This window comes from Trachemys scripta, chromosome 2, assembly GCF_013100865.1.
Source record: "Trachemys scripta elegans isolate TJP31775 chromosome 2, CAS_Tse_1.0, whole genome shotgun sequence".
NCBI lineage: Eukaryota > Metazoa > Chordata > Testudines > Emydidae > Trachemys > Trachemys scripta.
The window spans coordinates 119,513,538-119,541,147 of NC_048299.1; the positions used below are offsets into that span (position 1 = coordinate 119,513,538).

Genomic DNA, 27,610 nt, shown 5'->3' on the forward strand with positions numbered 1-27,610 from the left:
GGAGGTGTTGGATGGGGTGGCGGGGGGCAGTCAGGGGATAGGGAAGGGGGGTTGATGGGTGTGGGGGGGGGGGGCGTAAGGGAAGGGGGGGGGTGGGAGGGGGCGGGGTCCCGGGGGGGCGGGGGTGGCCACGACTCCCTCGTGGGGTGAGGAGGGAACCGGTTGTTAAAATTTTGGCAGCTCATCACTGGTTATCCCTAGATAAAGGTAATTCCAGCTGTGAAGTTGGAGTCAAGGAGTCTGATGGTGAAAGAGGTTCCATGCTGCTGTTTGCTAAAATGCAGATCTGTTTTTCTGACCCTGTCCTTAACAAAGAATGGCCATTTGATGGCATACCCTGAGTCTTTGCAGGTGCCAATTACTCTAGACCTTTGGGTGGGGGGTACTCTGTGATCCTGTGACATTCCTCAGGAGATTGATGCCAATCCACATACTGAAGCCAGATGGTGGCTGGAGATGGGAGGGCAGGCTGTACTTTAGGCACTCATCGAGTTTTCAGGTGGCCTGACAACCTTGTTGTCCCTAGACCGATGGTCTGAGGTGCTAGGGGTTGCTGATGTGCTAGGTCACCTGCTGCAACTCTAGGTCTGGGTGGGAGGGACTCAACCTCATTTACTCTGGTACTGGGCCTGAAGCGGGTGTGATTCTATCAGCAGGCATCCACCTTCCTCAGCATCTTGGATCCTTGCAAGTGTCTGGTTCTAGGTGGGGAATTTAACTCCATCCTGTCCAGTATCAGAAGGGTAGCCGTGTTAGTCTGGATCTGTAAAAAGCGACAGAGTCCTCATGCGTCTGACGAAGTGGGTATTTACCCACGAAAGCTTATGCTCCAATATGTCTGTTAGTCTATAAGGTGCCACAGGACTCTTTGTCGCTTCTAACTCCATCCTGAACATGCTGGACCATGTTGGGAGATAGAAGTGCCAAACCACTGTGGATATTCTCATGAAGATCATTGACCATTACTTCCTGATCCACCCACCCAGACATCTCTACCAATTTGGCTTGGTGGAGGAGACTCTATCATGCCATTTGCAGCAGGATCACTTCTACGTCTCCTGTTTTAACATCTTGTGGGCCCACTTCTCCAGCATCAGCAAGGCCCTCTTCTTGGACCACCACCTGGTGGTTGCGACAGTCTCTTTAACTCCTGAGCAGCCACGGCCAGCCAACTGGCATTTCAACAACAGCATGCTGGAAGCCATGGCTTCATGGCATCCTTCTGGGAATTCTGGCTGGTCTTGTGGGGGCAGAGGCACATCTTTCCCTAGATGCAGAGGTGGTGGGATGTGGGGAAGGTAGGTGCCTAGCTCCTCTGCCACGACTACACCCAGGGAGCCAATTGGAGGAAGGGTTTTGTTATAGAGCATTTGGAACAGGAGGTTTTGGAGCTGGAGGGCCACCTGGCTGCTTGCCCTGGAGATCCATCCATCTGCAGAGTGTGTTGAGAGAAGCGGGGTGGGCTCTGGGCTCTAAATTACCATGGGCCAAAGGTACTTTTGTTTAGTTGCAAATCCACCTCCTTCAGGAGATGGATTCTGATTCCCACTTTTTCTGTACCCTGGAGAGGAAGAGCAGTGCCAAAAATCACATCTCATGGCAGGGGTCGGCAAGTAGTGATGCGTGAAAGGTTGAGCACTTTCTTTGCTAACTTCTCCCCACATCTGACTGATGCTGATGCTTACAGAGTCCTGTGGGGTAAAATCCCTATGGTCAATGTAGGTGACAGGGACTGGCTGGAGCTTTCTCTCACTCTGGCCAAGTTTTTGGAAACCCTTTGTCTGATGCCCACCAATAAATCTCTGGGTGTTGGTAGGCTGAGGGTGGAGTTCTGCCACATGTGCTGGGATATGTTGTCTTGGACTTGTCCTTTGTTCACCCTGCTGCCAAAGAAGGGGGACCTTGATGACCTGAGGAATTGGCGTTTGATATTGCTACTCAGATTGCAAGATCACGTTGAAGGCTGTGTCGCTGTGGTTGAAGTCCATGTGGGCAGACATGGTCCACTCCAACCAGACCTACGCTGTTCTGGGCCAGATAATCTTCAGTCATCTAGTCCAGGACCACCTTCATGTAGTGTATAGGGATGGTCTGTCACTTGCCCTCTCCTTTGGTCAGAAGAGGGTGTTTGACATTGGCGATCAGGGTATCTCATGGACATTCTGCTGGTGTTCAGATTCCTCCTGGTGATGTATACTTCTGAGGAGTGTTTGGTCAAGCTCAACTGGATCCTGACCGAGCCTGACATCCTCAGTCAAGAAGTGTGTTCAGGCTGCCTGCTATGTGACCAACTGTATGCCAATATCATTGAGCCCTTCTTCCATTTCCTCTGCTGCTCTCTCGGTGTTCGCTTTTCTGCCACTAATCCCTTCCCACTGTGGAAAATTGTCTGACTGTCTGCAGAAATGGATGGGGCTACTCAGTACCTTTCCCTTTGTTGGAGGGTGCTGGTTATCAACCAGCTTGTCCTGTCCATGTGCTGGTACCAGTTCAACACTGAGAGCCTGCCCCCGGGGACTCTAGCCAACTCCAGAGTAAGATCCTGGAGTTCTGTCTGGAGAACCATTGGAGATCTGTGGGTGTCTTGAGCCTGCATCTAGGGGAGGATGGGCAGGCCGTGATCTAGAGCTGCAGCCAGGTCCACACTTTCTGTTTTCAGGCCCTTCAGAGATTCTTTTATGGCACATGGAGTGTGCTGGCACATGCCTTCCTCTGAGGGCTTCAGTGTCACTCCCAGCTCTTTAATCTGCCCCCGAGAGGTCTCTCTCGAGACTTCAGAGTTGCTAGTCTTTTCTCAGGACCTGGAAACTATTTTCAGTGACTAGGTCTGTAGTGGCCACTGACAGGGAAGACCTCCTCACAGACCCCCGTTACAAAACACACTTTGGCGTGCAGGTGGTGGAGTCCCTCTTGGTGCACTGAAAGGTGGTTCTGGCTGGTGTCACCAGATTCGGAGACTAGGACTATGGTCGGAGCGACTGTGTAAACTTTGTGGCACTTGGCCAGTGCATCGGGTTACCTGTCCCTTCTGTACCCTGTTGTGTTCCAGGAGGTGAGAGTAGCCTTGACCCCTGCCTCTTTCGCTTATCTTGAATAGGTCATTCCCTGCCCATCCCTCACTTTTGGTGCTCCAGAGCTCGTCATTGGGTGTTGCCCTATGAGCCCCTCTTTCGCTCCGCTGAATATCTCTGATGCACCACTTGAGCAAGCTGAAATGACATCCAGCTGGTCTTTCACTGAACCATGCCCCAGGAACAGCTCTGTGCGTTTGTACTCCATATCAAGTGATGGGACTTGCTGCCCCCTGCGGAGGGCAGAGGGCAGTCTGTACTCCAGTGTAGTCCTACGGCTCTCTATGGAGCCATGAGCACGGTTGTGTGGCTGATGTGGTTCATGGAGTCTTCCGACACTTGCCCGTTTTGCAGTGAGGAGGAGACCCTGGCTTTCACAATCAGGGTCCAGACACCCCAGGGGGAAAACAGGGGGTCTCAGCCCCTAAAAATAAGCAACTGAACCAATTGGTTGTAAACAGAATTATTGTGTATTAAATTTGTTGAGTTAAGTTTATTTGTGAAACTTGTAATGCCCTAAACTTGATGGTCATTACGAGATATGTATACAGGTTGTAGTTGTGAGTGAGAGTGTGTGTGTGTGTGTGTGTGTGTGTGTGTGTGTGTGTATTTTTTATATATATAATATAAATTGTAGCTATAGTGAAACTACAGTATCATCTCAAAGCAGTATAGTGAGGCAGTCAGGCAGGAAGGGCACCTCCCAGACCAAGTGTTTACACAAAACACTGGCATTGTGCAGCCAGAAAGAGAGAATGCTAAGCCATTAAAGTTAATTGGAAAACATTGGAACAACTTGAAACTGAAAAGAACCCCTCAACCTGGGAAACCTGCCCAGCTCTGTGTAACCATGAATTACCATAATGTGAGGAAAAGGAAAAAAACCCCTTCAAACCCTGTTAAAAGGGAGGGGATTTGATGTGAAGGCTATCCCGAAACTGAGCGCCAACATCTAAGATAGGTGCTGTCCATGAAATACTGGATTCCCTCCTGTGCTGTAGGGGAATGGCGTACTGGCACTTTTGCTGCACAGTGAGGTCATGCCACATGGAGGGCACTATTTGATACAAAAACAAAATGGCATCCTCCACGTAGCTGCATGGAGGATGCCGTCTTTAGAGAAAAACAGCATCCTCTTCACAATGTGACCTTGCATGCTCCGTACATGCTTGGTCACACCAGCAGGGGTGGAATACCTGCATGTCAAATATCAGGATTGCACCACTGATCTCCTCTGGCTCAAAGGGCACACTGGGAAACTGTTCAGAGACAATAGATAACTTGTATTAGAAACAGGACTTAGGTAATATGTAAAGCCTGAGATTGCACCTTTTTTTATTTTATGTATAACTTGTATGTATTTGCTTTTCCTTACTATTTCATCTTTGATTCTATGATTTTTCTATTAAATAAACTTTTTGTTTATTTTTATCTCAAGCTGGTCTCTGTTGTGTGAACGCCAAAGTGAACTGATAGTTGAGGGCAGGTTTCACTCTTTTGAGGATGACAAACCAAAGGGGAAAAGTATGAGGATCCGGTAGTTAAGAACTTGGAGACGGGTTTGGGGGTGGGGGACTCGGGACCAGAAGGGATTGTTGAGGTCACCCTGTAAAAAGTAACTATGCTAGTGGAAGCCAGGGTGGGACTGTGATGCTTGTAGGCTGGCTACTGGTGTCAGAATGGTGAACCACAGCAGCTCAGCATTAAGACATCCAATATTAGAAGGCAGGTAGTAACAGAACCCCCTGTTAGTCTGGGTGATCCTCCAAATGTTATAGTGGCATAATTGTTACAGAACTTGCACCACAATGTCAATGAACAGAGGTTTGCATATCAAACACTTGTAGTAACAGACCCTAATAGATGCAAAAGTAAGGAAGCAAAGTACAATCTTATAGTTTATTTCCTTTTATTTATTTCACATTAAGGGAAATAGAACAAGGAAAGGGGAAAATGAGTGAGTTACAGTCATTGGACATTACACTGGCACACACTTCTGAAGCGTGTGTTAAGCTGCAACCCCTCTTCCAGCTTCTCTAGAATCTTCTGCTGAGGTTCTGGCTGAATTTTCTTCCCCTCACCTTCTTGTATGTGTACAGACCATCCATAACTCCATAAAGTCTTGAGACCTCCTTGTTCTCAACTTGCTGGCACTGGCCAATATGGCCATCAACCAGGCCAGGAGAAGGAAACTTCTTGGAGGGGTTGGGAGTGTTCTGCAACGTTGGGCCCTATTTTTGATCCATCTTGGGCAGAGTTTCTTTGGGCAGTGTCCACTGGCTGCTTGAACTCCTTTTAGGAGCAGTGGGCACTGTCCAGGGTTCTCTGCTCAGAATCCCACTCTGGATCCCTTGTTTTGGCCCTTTGACTTTAACTCCTGTCCCTGGTTTCTTAGTTTTTGTCCCCTGAACTCAGTTGTCATCTGGGCTTTATGGTTCCCAGGTGATTCCTTCTCCCACCTCAGTTGAGGGAGTGGGCCTTTAGTTTTTGGCAGGCACAGGCCCACCCATCCTAGTACTCACAATATATACTGACTTTCCAGTTTTCACAACAAATGAGGCAAACGTTTGGCAGACAATAGTTTCTTTCTCTACACTCATTCCCTGAGTGCCATCCATCCATCTTGAGCACTGAATGAGGCAGGGTATCGAGGAAAAATAGTATGTAATCATTTAAAGACCTTATTAGAAGGCATATGCGCAAGGATATTTTCAGTACTTGACTTCACAACCGTAACACTCTTTCAATGTAGTTTTTATATAATTTCTGACATTTTAAAAAAGCAAACAACAAATTCTATCAAATGAAACCATTACTGACTACTTCATGTGTTATCAAGAGTGTTAGAACTTTTAAATCCACACTACAAACCTCTCCCACTTTAGCTAACAGAGTAAATGATAAATGTATGAACCATCTACTATATGTGGATGAGACGTGCATTTTGCCAGTGGGTTTTGGAGATTTTTTGCTGACAGCTGAGGACTTTCGAGTCAAGAATCCTGGATTCAGTTCCAGGTGTCTTGTGGAGAAAACAGGCACCTTTGTAATTTTGTCCTCTTTTCTCTCTCACTATTTGTCTGCTGTTTTTAAGGCAGTATTCTGAACAATACATAGCAAAAGACTACAGACCTGTCAATCAGCATGTATTCATATTCATAGAATATCAGGGTTGGAAGGGACCTCAGGAGGTCATCTAGTTCAACCCTTGCTCAAAGCAGGACCAATCCCCAATGTAGAGCAGCAAAGAGGAGTAGCTGGTCCAAGGAAACAGGCATGTGTAATTCCATGGACAAGTTAGTGATAGAAAGGTGAGGGATTTGTCATTTGAGTAAAAATCTACAGAATCATAATTTCAATGGTGTTATCTTCTGCAGCATGGCAGCGGAGACTTGCTGCCCCCAACCCCCTAGCTCCCAGCTCCAGGTCCTCCAGTTGCTGGAAATCTTATCGGAAATAGGTTATTTGGCATCATTCTAAAGCCATTTCTCCCATGAACATAATGGTACCAAACTTGACAAACCTAGAACAATTATGTGCTATATATTCAAGAAAATATTTAAAAATCAACTTAGAAGGGGGAAGAGTTGCAGCTGAAAGTGTCTGTGTAGCAGAGCTAGCAGTTTAGCTGAAGTTGTCACAGGAACTGAGTGATAAGCCCGGTTTCTCAGGCTGTTCACCACGTTAAAAACAGCTGGCTCATTGGTTGGAACTGCTGCAAGTAAGAGCTAGGGGGCTCTGCTACCAGCTTTTCCCCTCTGCCTGGGTAATCCTCACAACTTATCAGGAGATGGGCAAAGGGGGCAAGCAGGTGCTTGAGAGCTATTAGGTGTGGAACTTCCTGCCCAGCTCCTTCAGCTCCATACAGAGTACCAGTGTAGAGTATCAGGGTTGGAAGGGACCTCAGGAGGTCATCTAGTCCAACCCCCTGCTCAAAGCAGCACCGATCCGCAGACAGATTTTTGCCCCTGATCCCTAAGTGACCCCTTCAAGGATTGAACTCACAACCCTGGATTTAGCAGGCCAGTGCTCAAACCACTGAGCTGAAGAGAGAGATGCTGCTGTGACCTAATCATCCATCAGTCATGCCAACCATAATACATTTCATGGCTGAAGGTGAATCATTCAAGCTCGTAGAATCATAGAAGATTAGGATTGGAAGACACCTCAAAGCAGCGTTTATCTTGGGAGCTTCTTGTTAAAATTGTTTCAGATTTTCTGCAGACACATCTATCAATTGTAAGACCTAGTTTGCCTTTTGTGAATTTCAGAGAGGGTGCAAATTCAGCTTTAAACAGAAACTTAGCCTCTGTCTTAACTGTGAAAGAGCTAATGGGCACTCTGTAATATTTTATGTGCATTTAGCTGTCTTGTAATGCAATTTAGCAGCTGGAAATAAAACTAGCTACCTCTTTACAGATTTCCGGTGGTGGTTAGACCACAGTTGGGGTGCTCTACCCTAAATCCACCTATGCAAAAAGTGCTCAATTGTCTGTGATTTTTAATAGTATTTAAATAATCAATCTCTTATAAGTTTTTACAGAGACAGTGTTATAAAGTCTGTTTTAGAAGTAAATGGTAGAGTTTCTATTTGTGGCAGTGAATAGAGGATGAGTCAGAATACGGATGGCATGCTTGTGCTTGACTAAAATATACTGTGTGGTCTGTTCGTTTGGGGGACCGTGTGCTGATTGTATGTGTGCTGAGCCTAGTGGCCTGCTGGGCAAGGCTGAGAGCTTCTTAATGAGGCTTTGATCCCTAAGCCCTTTAGCGCCTGTCAACCCTTAATCAGAGGGTGGAGCTACTCATGAAGACCAAGGCTTTAAAAAGCCCGCGCCTACGGAATCAGGAGAGCTAGCAAACAGGAGCAGCTAACGGGCGTTTTGCGAGGGAGTTGTGAGATGGGGCTAAATACACTTAACATTGTTTAAACCAGGGTGGATTTGATTTAAATGAAATTGATTTAAATCATGATTTAAATCACTAGTCAGGAAGACTTGATTTAATCATGGATTTCTACGTAAAAGTGCATTCTTGTTGATTGTTATAACCTTAATACATATTCTTATGTATATGCTTATATTTTCTTTTCTTTTTCTTTTGGTAACCACTCTGACTTTTTGCTTATCGCTTGTAATCACTTAAAATCTGTATTTTGTAATCAATAAATTTTGTTTTACTGTTTATCTTTACCAGTGAGTTTGCCTGAAGTGCTTGGTAAATCTGCTCAGGTTTACAAATGCTGGTGTATGTCCACTTTCCATTGATGAAGTGGTGAACCAATTAATAAACTTGAATTACTCAAGAAAGGGTCTTGAACAGTGCAAGACGGTATAATTCTGAGGTACAAGGCTGGGAGCTGGTGGGATTTGGCTGGTGCCTTTCTCTGTGTGATTTTACGAGTGGCTCTGGGAGCATTCATGCAATCTAGCTGGGTGTGGGGCTCCACATGCTGTTGTGCCGAGTGATAACAGTGTCTGGAGGGGTTTGCTGCTTGTCACTAGCAAAGCATTGTGAGAGACAGCCCAGGCTAGAGAGTTAAGGGGGCACAGTGGTCCCATAGTCCCAGGCTGCACCCCGGGAATCCCGTCACAATGTACTTTTAATGTAACTTTGTGTGTGTATAATGTGTCATATAATGACAAAATATATTTTTAATTTTTCAAATGATTGACCCTTTTTGTCTCAAACTTTATTTAACGAAAAAAATAGTTAAGAATTCACCCTTACGCATGGAATATATTTTTTTTTAACTAACATTCTTTAAGTTTCGGAATGGTGGCCATGTTAGTTTGTATCAGCAAAAACAACACCACCACCTTGTTATTTATTCTTTTTAAGTGTTTCTTAAAATAGTAAACTTTTTCCCATCAGTCTAGATTACATATTAAAATAACAAAATTGTTTGGGTTTTGCAGATTGCCTTCATGACCTTGACTTTGTTCCCCATCCGACTCTTTTTTGCTGCTTTTATGATGTTACTGGCCTGGCCTTTTGCATTCATTGCTTCAATGGGATCTGCTGAGAGAGAACTGGAAAAGCCCCTCTCCTGGTGGCGAAAGTGAGTCACTGCATTCATTGATTTGGTAAAGCATATGCTGAGGTACAATAAATAGATAAGTTATATAATGGTTATCAGCTTCAAGGAGAGAAGTCCTGGAATAACCTGACAGTACTAGACAGTTTTCCTTTTAATATGGGAAAGGCAGATCTGTGGCAAGTGTAAAATCTATCACTTACACATTTTTCCCTAATGAGAAGTTAAAAATATGTGAATTGACTGAATACATATATGCATTATCAGTTGGCCCTTAGATTGCAGAGACAGAGGGGGATTTAAGTCAGTTTTGTGAAGCACAATTTGTTCAGTTTCGTTTTAATATTTTTTAACTTGCATTATTTCCATAAATATCTATTTCTCCTTACTGCAAAGAAGGTTTTCTGGAAAGATTAGCAAACCACCAACAGTTATGTAATTTTTAACTTGACTCTCTGCTAAAGTCAAGATGACACTTTATAGAAAACATTCTTAATAATCTTAAAGGTCTATACCCAGTGATGGTTTTCTTAGTGGTCAAAACCAAAATCAGTTAGTGTTCATTGCTTCAAAATTGGGGACTTCTGTGTAAGAAAGATGCCTTTAATACTCAGGAATTAAATAAAATATAACTGAATTAGATGCTGTTGGTTTGAAAATGGCTTACACATGTTCAGAAAATGAGAACAAAATAACTTTATTAAATGTTTCTGGTTCAAAAAAACAGAACAGGTTTGGAAGGATTAGATTTTTATTGATACATGTCAGCAGACATCAATTTCACCATATACACACAAATCAATAAAAACATTTCCATTGATGATCAAAATTTGCATGTAAGCAAAGTAAGAAAAGGCTCGATACAAATGGAATAGCAAATGAATAGTAAAAACAGATATCATTTATTGTTTTAAGGATATTTACTTTGTATATCTTGATGTGATATTGAAAATTTGTGTTTTAACTGTTTAAAGCTTTAATTTCTTGAATATACACAACACGTTTAAAAACAATTTTTGTAACACTTTTACATTACTGAAGTAGTGTAACATTATATCTAAATTATTTACAGAGTAGTGGACTTTTTGCTGAAAGCAATCATGAGAACAATGTGGCTTGCTGGAGGATTCCATTGGATAAATGTAAAGGGCAGACAGGCTTTACCAGCAGAAGCAGCAATATTAACTCTGGCTCCACATTCCTCATACTTCGATGCCATTCCTGTGACCATGACTATGGCTTCCATTGTGATGAAGGCAGAAAGCAAAGATATTCCTGTATGGGGAAGTAAGTTCAGTTAGTCAAAATTTTATTTTCCAAGTAAGATTAAAAATAAAGTCCTAGAAATGTCATGACTGCATATTAAATTTGGCAGATCGGGGATGGACCGTAAGCAAAGAAACAAAGTTAAGTTACAACAAGTGAAGAAGTGAAATTTTACCGGGCTGTTTTGATTATTAAATGAGTTAACTGAAAAGTATGACATGGTTGTTCCAAAACCTGTAGGAAGCAAAACCAAATAATTCCACAGAATCCAGAGGTAAGTCATGAATTCGAGTTTCTCAGAACACAACATCCTGAGGGCAGTGTGTGAACTGTAAGAGTAGAGAGAGAGACAACTAACTAAAGTTCTGATATGTAGGGACACTGTAGAACAAGTCCACCCAGAATTCCTTTCCTGATTTTTCCACTTGAGGAAGCTGGTCTCGTGAAAGGAAGAGACCTAGATGGAATGGAGGGACACATTTCTTCTGATTGAGATAGAGAAGGCTGATCGTCCCTCCTGCACCAAGGAGGTGGTTCTAGGCAATGAGGTTACAGTTTGAGACAGAGGCAAACTGGAGTGGTTTCTGGTTGGTCATTAGAAACATATGTGGTTCTGAGATACGACTTGTTTAGCTATCTTCCAAATAGCTAAACAAACTTCTAGTAAGTGTGGGAAGAAGCCTGTGGTTGTGGTACATATTGATGACATAAGGAGGTGTAGGAGAGAGGGTGTAGAAGCTGAATTCAGATTGTTAGGAAGATTTAGGGTCAAAGGTCAATGGAAGCATTTCAGAGAAAGCTACTAGTTTCATGCATGGGTCAGCTAGACAGAGCTCAGCATCTCAATGTACGGATATAAAGACCCATAGAAAGAGAATGGGTTTAAATTAGACACTGGATGGGGAACACTTTGGTGTAGAAAAAGCCTAGACAAATGGGATGAATTCCACTTTAATCAAGAGGAACCAGACTATTGACACACATGAATAATAGTTTTGGGGATTTGTTTAAACTAGAAGTTTGAGCAGAACTGACAAGTGTTGAACAATCAAGTCTGATGAAGACATCTGTTAGAGAAGTCAGTGATATGGATGTATCTCCCTATCAAGTAAAGGATAGGCCAGAACTACAACAGAACAGGAAACGTCAAGGTCACAGAGCTAAATTCTGTTAAATCAAGTCAGAATACTAAAGAGTTTTGTAGAAGTAGACACATGGTTAAAACAAAAATCTACAAATTTCTCAATACAAATGAATGAAGCCTAAAAGCAAAAATAGTTTGTCTGAAAGTGGAAGAGGACCTTGCTATAATAGTGATTACTGAAATGTGGCGGAATGACAAAAATCGGTGGGATATAATATCTGCCTAAATTCCACAAAGAAAGGCTAGATTGTGTTGAAGGTGAGAGAGTAACTCTATCTAAAAGATTACGTAGTGAGAGAAGCTCTAAGGAGAGGTGATCATGAAGTTGAATCTGTAGGGATACAGAGATTGCAGATAAAATTCAAATTTGATAGATACAAAGTAATGCACACTGAATAATTCAAATCATTTCCTCTATAAACCTCACTGGGTTCTCAATTAACTGTATTGACTTAAGGAAAAGACTTGGAGCGAAATCCTGCCCCTGTTGAAGTAAAAAGCTAAATTCCCATTGACTTCCCTAGGGCCAGGATTTAATCCCTGAGGATTATTATAGACAGGTCCACGAACACCTCTGCTCAATGTCCAGCAGCCGTCAAACATCAGTAATGCTAGAATGTATAAGAAATTGGATGGAAAAATATGGAAAGCATTATACCATCATGTAAATCAATGGTACATTCTTATCTGGAATACTGCATTCAGTTCTTGTCACCAGCATCTTCACAACAACAGATTTGGAGGGTGTTTGGACATGGGCAATAAGACTGATTAGAAACATGGAAAAGAGAGAAAAGATTGGAACTGTTCACTTTAGAGAGGAGATGAACAGGTGGAGCATAATAGTGAATAGTAAAAAAGGAGTTTGATCAGTAACATAGTCACCTTTTATGTAATGACAGATTAAGGAACGTTCAGTAAAATTGAAAGGTAGTAAATTCAAAACTGGTAAAAAGAAATACAACATGTACTCTGGTTTTTAAAGGGACCAAGAGCTTAACAGGATTCAAAAAAGGATTAGATATTTATATGAATAACAAGAATGGCCAATGTTATAATAGCAAGTATTTAAAAAATAAATAAGAGCTTTGAATGGAATGTAAATCCTCAAATTTCAGGGAATAAACCTACTTCTAACCTTTGGGTTTTAGGAGGAAACTTGCCCTGTAGGGCTGCTTCTTCTGAAGGATACTGGAGTAAATGGAGCTACTGGTCTGATTCAGAATGGAAATTCCTGTGTTCCTATCTATTGTCTTACTTTGGATATGCTTTATATTGGAGTTGTGTTGTTTATGATCCACCAAAACTGGGTCCCATATATTTTTTGGATTGCAGAGTTGATTCTCAGAGATATATATTTTTTAAATAATCTAGTACATTCACTTGAAACTAATGAATATGTTGAAAGGCTTAATTATGTGTATTTTATCAGTGCTGTGACCTAGAAATAATTTAGTCTGAAATTTGTTTTTGGATTCTTAAGGCTTTGTAGTATGTGATTTTTAGCAGTAGTTTTATTGCAAACAAATTTCTAGCTTTTACAGTTTTGTTGATACTTCATAACTCTGCAGAACAGTAAGAAGTTACATATGACGGTCTTAAGAAGGGTGGTCCCCAAATATCTCTGGCTCTGAGTGACTGAATTTTACATAATTGGTAACATCAAAAACAAGTGGTTAACTGTGAAGAATTTCAATTTAAGTATTCAGTGTAGATCCCTGCTCTTAGGAGGATTTGAACTTCTCACACCCATGGCCAGAATCCTCTGGAAAGCAGTGTATGCTCTGTGCAGAGCTGAATATTGTGATACAAAGAAATGTAGCTCTATTTCCATCTCGTACCTTTTAGACCAGTATGTGAGGCCTCAACCTTTTATCATTATGGCTGTTTCTAGGCTGGGCACGTTGCTGTAAAATAGGATGTAGGAGGCATTTTTGGAGAAAAGTAGATAAAGAAGTTACCTTTTGTAATTTGAATGTGCTGAAACTGGAAAAAAAAAATGTTTACCAGGATAAAGTTTGAACATTTCACTTTCTAAATTAAAAAGAACAGGAGTACTTGTGGCACCTTAGAGACTAACAAATTTATTAGTGCATAAGCTTTGGTGGACTACAGCCCACTTCTTCGGATGCATATAGAATGGAACATACATTGAGGAGATATATATATATATATATATACACACATATATCTCCTCAATATATGTTCCATTCTATATGCATCCGAAGAAGTGGGCTGTAGTCCACCAAAGCTTTATGCTCTAATAAATTTGTTAGTCTCTAAGGTGCCACAAGTACTCCTGTTCTTCTTTTTGCGGATACAGACTAACACGGCTGCTACTCTGAAAACTTTCTAAATTGGAGATCAAAATTTAAATACAATTTGAAAAATTAGTAAATTTCTATGGTTTTTATTCCACTACATACAGTTGTTATATATTCCACGTGTTGTTTAGACAAGCATAATTTAACAGTTGATACGTATGCCAACACGCTCCTTGCATTTACAGGCTGCAGTCTATGCCAGTGTGGCTTTCTGCAGCTACAGCATTGTGATATGCACTCTTTGACACATCCACAGATGGTAATTTCTGTACAGCTGTCAGGTATTGGCTGCATTGACATAAGCTTGGGTATCAGTTCTCCACTGTGTTTGGTCCAACCCATATTCTGCAGTGGGATTGTTGCATTTGCCTGCCTCCAGACCATGGCTTGAAAGTGAGCTCTTTGGATGTAATAGCATGGTGCATCTCTAGTTCGGGACAGAGCATCTGGTGATAGATACTTGGAGAAGAATATCACCCATGCTTTGTCGCAGTTCTTCCTCATCAGACAAATTGTACGTGTTACAGATTAACTCTTTTGCTGAAATGGGAAGGATGATCTACAGAATTAACCAAGTTCCTTAAAGTCCCTGTTTCTCCATGAATATTGTCAAAGCCATTTTCTTGCTGTGCCCAACAATATGGGAAACTGTATCACAGCCTGTCAGTACATGGAAGGAGAGTATTGTTCCTATGTCTGCTTCACGAAATATAGGCAGAAGCTTCATTCAGGCAGTATGCACAAGAATGTGCATCAAAAAACCCAAATACAACTTGCTGCAAGGCATTTTGTCAGTGTGTCACTAACAGAAGAACATCAGTGTCTTGTGCTGACACGATGACACAATCAGCATCTATATGCATACAGTGCAGTACAGTCCTGGTGTCTGCCTCTTCATGGTCAGTTTTGTAACTCGCTTGTGTCCACAGGTGGGTTTGATGATTTAACTGAACTATCTTCTTTGAACCCTCCGGATATGAAAATTGTTTTGGTATGTGGAGCATTGGTATGTGGGTAGGAGTTTTTCAGAGATGAAAGAAGCCAGATCAGCTTTATTTTTGGGATGGGTCAAGTGGTCTGGTTAGCAGTTGAGTGGAACAGATTTGTCTTCAATCATAGAAGCTTTGGAGCACATCTGTTGTGTCATTCCTTTAATAGAATCCTGTCTGTACCTGTCAAAGATATAGTCCTGCTGAAATGCTGTCCAGAATGATGAACTCGCTCAACAAAAATGTTTGCAAGGTTTCCAATGATTGTATATTGAAGAGGTTTTCCTAGTGCCACTACATGTGCTTGGCTAACCATCACCAGAGAAGATGTACTATCAAGTGTTATCTCACAAGGAGAAGGATGTCTCTGGTTAAAATGTCTCTCATAACAGGTTTATTTCTAACTTTAGACACCAATTTACCTCAGCAAGAGTAAATTGAACTAGCATTAGCTCAGGACACAATATTTTGAGCAAATCCACTGTCATTGTAGGCAGTAACTATGCACTTAGTATCAGAAGATCAGCCTTTATTGTGATTACCTTGTCTTTGCTTTTCATTTCTTTTCCGGCTGCATAGAGGGAGGAAAATGTCAGAGCCCTTGTCCTTTTCAGTAGGTCATGGAATTTGGTATGGGCACCTCCTTCCTTTGCTGTCACGAGCCTTTCCTGAACAAAAATATTAAGGGCATGTCTACACTACGAAATTAGGTTGATTTTATAGAAGTTGATCTTTAGCTGCCGATTTTATATAGTTGATCGTGCATGTCCCCACTAAGTGCATTAGGTCGGCAGAGTGCATCCTCAATACTGTGACTAGCATTGACTCACGGAGTGGTGCACTGTGGGTAGCTATCCCACAGTCCCCGCTACCCATTGGAATTCTGGGTTAACCCCCCAATGCCTGATGAGCAAAAACATTGTTGCGGGGGGTTTTGGGTACACGTCGTCAATCTTCGCTCCTCCCTCCCTCCTTGAAAGCAATGGCAAACAATCATTTCGTGCCTTTTTCCCTGGGTTATCTGTGCAGATGCCATAGCATGGCAAGCATGGAGCCCGGTCAGCTGTACACTGCTTTTGTGCGCATTGCAAACACCTCACGCATTATCCTGCAGTATGTGCAGAGCCTAGCTAGGAGCCACCAGTATGAGGAAGATTGTGAGGAGGACATGGACACAGACGTTCCTGAAAGCACAGGATGTGGCAATTGGGATATCATGGCAGCATTGGGGCATGTTAATACAGTGGAATGCCAATTCTGGGCCTGGCAAACAAGCACAGCCTGGTGGGACCGCATAATGTTGCAGGTATGGAATGATTCCCACTGTCTGCGAAACTTTCGCATGTGTAAGACTACTTTCATGGAACTTTGTGAGTTGCTTTCCCCTGCCCTGAAGCACAGTAATACCAAGATGTGAGACTTGCCCTGACAGTTGAGAAGCAAGTGGCGATAGCTCTGTGGAAGCTTGCAATGCCTGACTGCTACTGGTCAGTCGGGAATCAATTTGGAAAGGGCAAATCTACTGTGGGGGCTGCTGTGATCCAAGTAGCCAGGGCAATCAATACTCTTCTGCTAAGAAGTGTAGTGAGTCTGGGAAATGTGCAGGGCATAGTGGATGGCTTTGCTGCAATGGGGTTCCCTAACTGTGGTGAGGCAATAGACAGAACGCATATCCCTATCTTGGCACCGGACCACCTTGCCAAAGAGTGCATAAACCGCAAAGGGTACTTCTCAATGATGTTGCAAGCACTAGTGGATCATAAGGGCCATTTCATCAACATGGGATGGTCAGGAAAGGTGCATGATGCTCGCATCTTTCGGAACTCTGGGCTGTTCAGGAAAGCTGCAAGAAGGGACTTTCTTCCCAGACCGGAAAATTACCGTTGGGGATGTTGAAATGCCAATAGTTATCCTTGGGGACCCAGCCTACCTCTTGCTCCCATGGCTCATGAAGCCATACACAGGCAGCCTGGACAGCAGTAAGGAGCAGTTCAACTATAACCTGAGCAAGTGCAGAATGGTGGTAGAATGTGCCTTTGGGTGTTTAAAAAGGCGCTGGCATAGTTTGCTGAGTAGGTTAGACTTCAGTGAAAGCCATATTCCCATTGTTATTGCTGCTTGCTGTGTGTTTCATAATATCTGTGAGAGTAAAGAGAAGACGTTTATGGCGGGGTGAGAGGTTGAGGCAGATCGTCTGGCGGCCAATTTTGAACAGCCAGACACCAGGGCAATTAGAAGAGCACTCTGAGGCGCACAACGCATCAGAGGGGCTTTGAAAAACAGTTTCATGACTGACCAGTCTATGGTGTGACAGTTGAGTGTGTTTGCCCTTGATACAAAGCCGCCCCCTTTGGTGAACGTACTTCCCTGTAAGCCAGTCCCCATCCCCCCCCTTTGACCACAGGTGGCATGGGAAATAAAGTCCCTATTGTTCTGAATCAATTCATTCTTTATTTATTAAAAAAAACCTTGAGATCACTGGCAACGCTAACTAGTAAAAAGAAGCCCTGGTGTACAAAGGGTATGATAATGGGGTGGGGTTGGGGAGGAGGGAAGGACAAGGCCACATTGCTTATTGTAGCCACACTACAAATCAAAGCTGTTTGAATGACAGCTTTCTGTTGCTTGGGTCATCCCCTGGAGTTGAGTGGCAGGGTGCGCGGAGCCTCTCCCTCCCTTCCCCCGCCCCCAGCATTCTTGGGCATCTAGGTGACGAGGATATGGAACTTGGTGAGGAGGGCAGGTGGTTACACAATGGCTGCAGCGGGGGTCTGTAGTCTAGTTGCCTTTCCTGCAGCTCCACCAGATACCTCATCATGTCCGTTTGCTCTCCCTTTAGCCCCAGCATCTCCTCCTGCGTGTTACGATCATGCTCACTGTATGCTTTCCTGGCCTCTGCCACCGAATGCCTCCATGCATTCAGCTGTGCCCTATCAGTGTGGGAGGACTGCATGAGCTCTGAAAACGTGTCATTGCGAGTGCGTTTTTTTCACCTTCTAATCTGCGATAATCTCAGGGACAGAGCTGATGCAGGGAGCATAGAAAATTTGCAGCTGTAGGGGGGAAAAAGGTGAGTAGACGTTACAGAAGATATATTTCTGAGAACAAAAGGGGGACTCTTTCACAGTGAATCAAGCAATTCACAGCAGACAGCACCTGTGTTTTAGGTACAAGGTCGCATTTTGCTTTTTATATTGAGCGCCTGCTGGTATGGTGACACATCACACATGGCTGGGCCACACAATTCGGTTTGCAGGCAGCCATGGTAAGCAAAAGGGCACGTGAGGTTGGCTTCTTCAGTGTTCATAACATGTGGAAATGTTTTCAAACTGCAGCGCCCTCCTTTCCCATAGCAACCAATGCCGGTTGTGTTGGCCGTTTAAAAGGAGGGGCTGCAGTTGTCATTTAAAAAGAGCGGCTGCGGTTTTGGGGTGGATGTGCAAAACACCCCTCCCTCCCAGCGTGGCTATTTTCCGGGATGATCTCTTTTAGCAAAGCGCAAACAGCCCAGCATGCCCAGAGTCTAATGTGTTGGGAATCACTAAACATAGGGGATTACTGTTCCCTTACTAAACTTCCCCTATTTCAACCAGGTGACCATGAATGATATCACTCCCCTGAGGCTGACACAAAAAATAACAACTGAATGTTGTATGAATGCGACCCAGGACCATTCGCTGCCATGCTTTGTGCTGCAATGATTCCAGACCACTTACTACTGGCATGGCATGGTAAAGTGTCCTACTGTGGAGGATGAAATAAGGCAGCCCTCCCCAGAAACCTTCTGCAAAGGCTTCTGCAAAGAGTACCTCCAGGAGAGCTTCATGGAGATGTCCCTGGAGGATTCCTGCTCCATCCTCAGACATGTAAACAGTCTTTTCCATTAGCTGTACTGTCCGCAAATGCATCCCAATTGTAGTGTCATATTGAGGGATACTTCAGGTACAAGATTGCATCCCTCTTTAGAATACCTGATGAATAACTGATGAAAATAAATATAATTAATAACTACTGCATGAAGATTGAATACATAATAAATATTTGCTAGTATGTATCTTATGCCATGCCATGCCATGGCATAAGTATCCAAATCAATACTCCTCATTTACACTGTAAGCAAAAGCTGGTTAGGTTAGATTACTGTTTCCGCTAATGATTAGCTAATAATAATTTATATTTTTGAAAGAGGAGAACTTATGGAAATAACTATATCATACTGTGTTGTGTATGATTCTTTGTGTAATCCCTATCAGTGCATTTAACTCCTTCCTGTATCAAAAATACCTGAAAAGTAGTTTGTTTACTTAGTCGTAAATGTCATTTTTACTACAAAATTCAAGTGCATATCATCACGTGACTAGAAGAAGTAGAGAGTATGATCTTCAGCAGATATCATTCCCTGCATCTTCTGATAATACAGTATTCCAAAATGGGAATGTATTCCATATTTAGTATCTTTTACTTTCTGTTTATTTTTTTAAGTTACAAATGATAACCATTTTTCTTTTTTGTTTTACTTATCTTAAAGTTCAAAATTCAGTTTGGTAAACATCATTTTCAGATTCAGCCCTTGGTTTTAGGATTAGTTATTTATTTAGTTAAAATTCTTCTTTAGTTCTCCCCTCCCCCAAATTCAGCCGTTGGCAACTAAATACTTCCTCTCCACCATCTGGGGCTACTTACGCCTTTGGTGCTGAGGCAAAATCTCTAGACTCTGAGTCCTGTCTATCCTTCTGTGATGTTTTTGTGCCCCTGAATGATGAGCACATCAAGTGCTTTCCTTGTTGATAAAAACCATATCCCAGATCAGTACTCCATCTGCCAGTCCTCAGAAAGGACACAGATCCAGGGATATTAACCTCCAACTTTTCCTGTTAGAGCATTCAATGGGAGCAGCAGATTCTACAATGAGAGAGATGCAAACAGAAGAGGGACTGTGCCCCTGTGAGCTGGGACTCTGATCACCTTGAGCCACTGCTACCAGTGATGTGGATGTGGCTCGAGCATCTGCTGTCTTTCCGGACACCTCTAAGCCCAGCGCTGGCCCCCAGTACTGCCTTGAGCTTTCTAGCTAGGGCAAAAAGGAGCACAGCTCCAAAACTGACTCCAGGCATCAGTCTCCCTCTCTGACATAGATTGAAAAAAAGAATTGGTCACCAGGTCCATGACTCTTCTAAAGTCACACCTTCCAAATCAGTCACCAGCTTGGCTCTTCAGTCACTCCTGAGACCCCCTTACTGAGCATGCCCATAATTATGTTGCCACTAACCATGTCAAGGGAAGCTGTCCCACCATTAACCATATCCAGGGAAGCTCTCCTGCTTCAGTACTGATTTCCTCTGTGCCAGTCTTGGTATTGCAACCATTGATACCAATCATAGTGGTACCAACCACATTTTCAATATCAGTGGGTTCTTCTGAGTAGGCAACAAGAATCCTAAATCTAGCACCAATTATGATACCAAAACTCACAATACCAATACCTATAGTACTCTCACTCCTATGGGCATTTTAGGGCCCCCTCATCCTAGAGCACCAGTAACACCGGGGAAATCTGACTCCACTTTGACATCTACTCCATCACCTCTTTCTCCCCCTCACCCCATTAGGGAGCCATCATCTGAACCCATCCCTTGTTCATCCTCACAGGACCAAGACTGAGATCTCATTCTCTGGCTAGACTCCCGAGCACAACTAAGCCATCTGATCCAACGTGGGTGATAGGAATAGAGGCCCAAGAGGATGAAGGAGAGGGAAGTGTTGCCTACCAAGAGGAAGATGTCTCTTCTAATCCACCTGCAATTCCCTCACTATCGCTTCCTCCATTCTGGAGGATACTGGAACTCCCAACTATCCTTTCCCCTCCAGATGACTTGAAATTCTTCCAAGATCACCTGAGCCATAATGCTGACACTCTGGATATACAACTCAAAGTTGTCTAAGACAATTGATGACATTTTTTGATCACCTTCATTCTTCTGCAGCTGCCAGACTAGCTATGCCAATTAATGGTGGGTTTGAGCCTGTCAAGGCAAACCCATCCTGTATATCTCCCACAACTAAGGCCATGTGTATACTGCTGCAATCGATGCTCTCTCCCATCAACTCCGGTACTCCAGCTGCCCGAGAAGTGTCTCCTGTTGACACAGCACGGTGTAGACACCTCGGCTAGTTGACCGAAGCTACGTTGACTTCAGTTACATTATTCACGTAACTGAAGTAGTGTAACTTAGGTTGACTTACCGCAGTAATGTAGACAAGACCTAAGATCAGCATTACCAGCCCTTCCCCCACCCCACTCACCCAAGAGGCTTCAAATATTTCTACATGAACTAAGTCCTGTGCTGTTAGGTCTTTGCAATACATAAGAGATCTAAACAGCTGGCAGGTCTGAAAATGACATTGTAGGACAAGGACCCCAAAAGGCTGGAATTCTTTGGCTGAAAGGTCTGTTCTTCCACCAGTCTCCAAATGCACATAGTAAATTATCAGGTGCTTCTAGTGAAATGTGACTACCTCCAGTGGGATAAAGTGTCTCAGTTTCTGGACAAGCTGTGAGGCGAAAGAAGAGGTGGAGGCCAATTTATCAGGACAACTTCGCTTCTATCACGTCTGCCTGTGCTATGCCTACCTCAATTTCCGTGCACAAGTTACCATGATTTCAATACTCTGGCATTTCTAAAGAAGTCTAGATAATAGAAGACCTGACCTTTAAGGGACTGCAGCTATTCCACAGCAAGACAGATAAGGCTGTCCATATTCTGACTCCAGAGCTACTCTGTCTTTGGGCCTCTATATCTTATCTCTAAAACAAAGACATACAAGTGTCAAATGCTCTTCAGAGAGCTTGCTTCTCTTACCAACAACAGAAGACATTTGGCCTTCTTGAAAAGGCCTCATTGTTCAAGAAGTTCAGCCTCCATTGGTACTATCCACATGGCATCATCATCCAGGCATCAGGTTTGATGTACCAATTCTTGTGGATGCATATACTTTCCTCCCCTCCTTTTGAAAATAGCCTTGCCTTTCTTTTGGCAGCATGGGCTGGAATCACCATAGACTGGGTCCTGGAGATAATTGAGAGAGACTATTCTGTGTGATTCCATCTCTACATACTCCCCCACCCACTTTCTAATTCCTTTTCAGGGATTCTGCTCATGAGACATCATTAAGAAAAGCAGACTTCCTATTGCAATGTAAGCAGTAGGAGAGTTGTCGCAGGATGTTTTATTTCCCTTATTTTCTCATCTTGAAAAGTTCTATGCCCCATTCTAAATCTGAGAAGACAAAACAGATTCATCCACCTCAAGTTCAGAATGCTGACCCAAGTCTCAATTATTCCCTCCGAGGACCCCCAAAATTGGTTTGTGACACTTGACCTTGAGTACACCTATTTTTACCTGGCAATTCATGCAGCACACAGAAAATACTTGCATTCAGTAGTAGAGAAACAACCATTACCTGTATACATTTCTACCCTTTGGTCTGTCCACAGCACTAAAGGGGTTCGCCAAACAAATGACACTAATGGTTGCTCACTTACGACATTCAAGGCATTGACATACCCCTCCTGACTATTAGCTAATGTGACACTCTGTCTCAAAGTAGTACCCTGGAACCCCCATATTCACCATTGTGATATGACTATATGTTTTATGCAAAGTTTGCTTTGAGATATCATTTTGTAAGTCTTGATCTGTTGAACAATAATATCCTGTTGGATTTTATGCACTATTGTACGCAAAGTTATGAAGTATTTCTATATGTGTTACTGTTTTTCTATATGTTGTGAGGTTGGGAATATCCACAACCAGCCTTTCAATTGCAGCAAAGGAGGGCTCAGATAGTGTTAATGGCCCATCAATAAAACAATCCAGTATCCCAGAGGCTCCTTGGAGAAAGCACACACACAATGGAGACTGCTTGACTAATGGGGACTCACTGACCCACATGTCACAGCAAGGATCTTTCTAGCAGCTGGAAGAAGGTATAAAAAGAGATACAGTGATATCACCACTTAGCCTCTCTACCTCCCTCCTCTACCCCCGAAATCCCATCTCAATACCTGGAAGAATGTCTGGAGGAAAAAGACTTTGAACTGGGGAGGAATGGTCCCAGCCTGGAAAGGGAGTCCAGTCTGTGTATTGAGGAACAATAACCTGCTTGTACCATCTGTTAGGGTGAGATATTGCTTGATTTAAATCTTGCTTAGTGTGCTAAAGTTAGAATTAAACTGTGAATTTAATTTTGTTTCTTAGGTAACCAACTTTGATCTCTATGCCTGCTACTTATAATCACGTAATCTATCTTTTTGTAGTTAATAAATCTGTTTTACAGTTTACCTAAAATTGTGTTTTGGTGGAAGTGTTTGGGAAATCTCATCTCAGATTACAAAGGCTGGTGCATGTCCACTTTCCTATGAAGAAGAGGCAAACTAAGGGTATGTCTTCACTACCAGCCGGATGGGTGGGCAGCGATCGATCCAGTGGAGATTGATTTATCGTGTCGAGTCTAGTCGTGATAAATCGGTCCCCGAGCGCTCTCCCGTCGACTCCAATGCTGCAAGAGACACAGGCAGAGTCGATGGGGGAGCGGCAGCAGTCGACTCACTGTAGTGAAGACACCACGGTAAGTCAATCTAAGTACTTCGACTTCAGCTATGTTATTCACGTAGCTGAAGTTGCGTAACTTAGATCGATTTCCCCCCACAGTGTAGACCAGGCCTAAGTAATCAACTTACACTGGTCTGGCTTCTGACCAGCACACAACAGTACAGTTTGGGGGTGCAAGGCTGGGGAGTTGTGGGGGAGGGAAATTGGCTTGAGGCTCTCTATTGATGGTTCATGAGTGGCTGCAAGATCATTCACGTAACACAGTTGGGTGTGTCCCTGCATGTGGATGTCTGTGTAAGTGCAGCGCCTGTTAGGCTTGTAGCTTGACATCAGCATCACAGTGTGAGAGGCAGCCCAGGTTGGTGGAACAGAGGGCATAGTGGTCCCACAGTCCAGGTTGCACCCCGGGGACCCATCACAGAGGTGAGATGACCAGTTCTTTATGCACAGTCCTGACCTGATCCCCCTTGGACTCAAGTCAATTAAAGTTAACTCCAGCGCATATCCTAAAGTTTACAGGGGTAGTCATGGACTGAAAATAAGCAAAAATTTACATCCCTTTGGAAAAGTCTTCAACTACAGCTTCATCTCTAGTCTCCAAAAACAACATCGGGAACTTGCCTCAGATTTCTGGGGCATAAGAACATAAGAATGACTCTGCCGGGTCAGACTAATGGTCCATCTTGCCCAGTATTCTATCTTCTGACTGGCCAGTGCGGATGCTTCCAAGGGAATGAACAGCACAGGGCCATTATCAAGTGATCCATACCCTATCATTCATTCCCAGGTCATTGATGGACCTATCCTCCATGAATTTATCTAATCCTTTTTTTTTTTAAACCTAGTTATAGTTTTGACCTTCACAGCATCTCCTAGCAACAAGTTCCCCAAATTAATTGTGCATTGTGTGAAGAAGCACTTCCTTATGTTTGTTTTAAACTTGCTGCCTATTAATATAATATAACCAGGGGACCCCTGGTTCTTGTGTTGTTTAAACGGGTAAAATAATACTTCCTTTTTCACTTTCTCCATACCATTCATGGTTTTATAGACCTCTCCTACCTTTAGTAATCTCTTTTCTAAGATGAACAGTCCCACTCTTTTTAATCTCTCCTTTTATGGAAAACGTTCCATACCCCAGTCATTTTTGTTGCCCTTCTTTGTTGTTCTGTCCAATTCAGATATATCTTTTTTTGAGATGGAGCAACCAGAATCACAGTACAGTAGAACCTCAGAGTTACGAACTGACCAGTCAACCGCACACCTCATTTGGAACCAGAAGTGTGTAATCAGGCAGCAGCAGAGACCGAAAAAAAAAAAAAAGGCAAATACAGTATAGTATTGTGTTTAAATGTAAGCTATTAAAAAATAAAGGGAAAGCGGCATTTTTTTCTGATCGTAAAGTTTCAAAGCTGTGTTAAGTTAATGTTCAGTTGTAAACTTTTGAAAGAACAACTGTAACGTTTTGTTCAGAGTTATGAACACTTCAGAGTTACAAACAACCTCCATTCCCTAGGTGTTCGTAACTCAGGTTCTACCCAATTCAAGGTGTGGGCGTACTTTTGATTTATATAATGGCATTATATTTTCTATCTTATTATTCATCCCTTTCCTAAGGGTTCCTAACATTCTGTTAGCTTTTGCGACTGCAGCTGCACATGGAGCACATGTTTTCAGAGAACTATTTATGATAACTACAAGATCTTTCTTGAGTGGTAAGAGCTAATTTAGACCCCATCATTTTGTATGTGTAATTGGGATTATTGTTTCCAATGTGCATTACTTTGCATTTATCAGCATTGAATTTCAACTGCCCTTTTGTTGCCCACTCATCCAGTTTAGTGAGATCTCTTTGTAAGACGTCCGTCAGCTTTGGACTTAACTGTCTTGAGTAATTTTGTATCCTCTGCAAATTTTGCCACCTCATTGTTTACCTCCTTTTCCAGATCACTTATGGATATGTTGAACAGCACAGGTCCCAGTACAGAGCCTTGGGGACCTCACTGTTTACCTCTATTCTGAAAACTGAACATTTATTCCTATTCTCTGTTTCCCATCTTTTAACTAGTTACTGATCCATGAAATCACCTTCCTTTTTATCCCATGACTGCTTTGCTTGCTTAAGAGCCTTTGGTCTGGGACCTTGTCAATGGCTTTCTGGAAGTCCAAGTACAGTATATAAACTGGATCACCCTTGTCCACATGCTTATTGACTCCCTCAAAGAAAAAACAACTGCAAGGATTAAGCATTAAGAATAGCTTTGTTGAAGTCCAGCTTAAAGGTTACAAGCAAAAGAAAAAAAAACACCTGGGGTTAGCACAGAGGAATCCACAAGCCATAAAGAAATAAACCTAATCGCGTTTTCCTAGATATTTCTTGATCTACTTACATATCTGGGTTTTAAGTGAGTAGTTTCTAGGTATGATACTGAAGATTTTTCATGCCTGGCCCAAAGCTTCTTACGGCATAACTGCAGCCCTCTCTGCCTCTTCCCGGAGAACAACCACAGACGGACAAAAGGGGAGTCGTTTTTAAAAAGTTTTAGCCTTCCCATTGGCTCTTTTGGCCAGGTGTCCACTCACTTCCTTTTACCTATGCATAGCAGTGAAACTTTTTTCTTAACCCTTTACAGGTAGAGCAATTAGAGAACAGCCACTAAGAGCGGTTTTATAGCTGCTGGCTGGCTGGGTGACCATAAAAGGGAGCTGCTCCCCCCCTTCATTTATCACAGATGTGCTATGCTTTTCCTTTCTACCAAAAGACACAAGATCCGATTAAGTACAGACTGGTGGCTATATTGCAGGAAAAGATGTGTTTTCTGGAAGTGCAAGTTTGAACTTGGACAACCAGTTTCAGAAATGCTTGCCACAGACTTCACAAGAGGAAGTCATAAGAGCAGAAGGTGATCACTGATTTTCCAGTCCATTTGTAACTAAGGAGGATATTAGCATCTATTAAGGCAAAATATTCTTAAATCAGCAGGCTTGAATATCTTACACCCAATAGCTCTAAAAGAGCTGGCTGAAGAGATCTTTGGCCTGCTGATAATTTTTAATAAATCCATGTAATACCAGGGAAATTCCAGAAGACTGGAAGACAGTTAATGTACCAATATTCAAAAAGGCAAGTTAGGTCAGTTAGCTTGACATCAGTTCTGGGCAAATTAATAGAAAAACTGATGTGGAATTCAATTAATAAAGAATTAAAGGATAGGACTATAGTTAAAGCCAGTCAATGCGGTTTTATGGAAAATTAAGTCTAGTCAAACAAACCTGATTTAATTTTTTTAGGAGATGACAAGTTTGGTTGATGTAAAAGACTTAAATTTTTGAAAGGCATTTGACTAAATACCACATGGCATTCTGATTAATATTAGCACTATACAGTATCAGTAAAGCATATGTTAAGTGGATAAAGAAATGAGTAGCTCACAGATCTCAAAGTAGCTGTCAATGAGGAATCATTGTTGAATGCAGATGTTTCTAGTGAGATTTCACAGGGATCAATATTAGGGCCAATGGTATTCAACATTTTCATTATGATTTCGAAATAAAATCACTGCTGATAAAATTTGTGGATGACCAACAGATTGGCAGAATGGTAAATAATGGTGAGACCGGGACAGTCATGCAAAGCAATCTGGATCGCTTAATAACCTGAGGCCACCCAAATAAAATTTTTTACTACAAAGTTACATATTTGGGAACAAGGAATTGGGGCCAGAGCTACAGAATGGGGAACTGTATCCTGGAAAGCAGTGACTATGAAAAGGATTTAGGGGTCATAGTGGACATGTAACTCAACACTTTCCCAGTGTGATTCTGTGGCAAAAATGTCTACTGCAAGCCTTGTATGTATAAACGGGAGTAGTGAGTAGGAGTAGAGATATGATTTTTTTTACTTCTGTATATGGTGTGGTTAGACCAATTGTGGAATACTGCATACAGTTCTGGTGTCCAATGTTTTAACACCCTTTTAAAAACATGAAGAGGGTGCAGAAAAGAACCCCAAAGTCATTTGAGGGCTGCAGAACAATGCCCTACAGCAGGGGTGCCCAACCTACGGCCTGCAAGCCATACATGGCCCACCAGAGCATTTTCATAAGACCCGCAGCCTGCTTCAACACAATGTATTAACAGACACTTCATTAGCATTTTGTTGTCATG

General features: G+C 42.7%; 1 protein-coding gene across 1 annotated transcript in view; it reads left to right on the plus strand.

Annotated features, from left to right (window-relative positions):
* The window catches only part of LPCAT1 (lysophosphatidylcholine acyltransferase 1), a 156,917-nt gene that overhangs the window by 12,798 nt on the left and 116,509 nt on the right, over positions 1 to 27,610 (plus strand). Inside the window, exons 2-3 of the mRNA XM_034759513.1 lie at positions 8,990 to 9,132; positions 10,181 to 10,395. Coding sequence (XP_034615404.1) covers positions 8,990 to 9,132; positions 10,181 to 10,395 — 358 coding nt within the window. The remainder of the gene's footprint in view (positions 1 to 8,989; positions 9,133 to 10,180; positions 10,396 to 27,610) is intronic.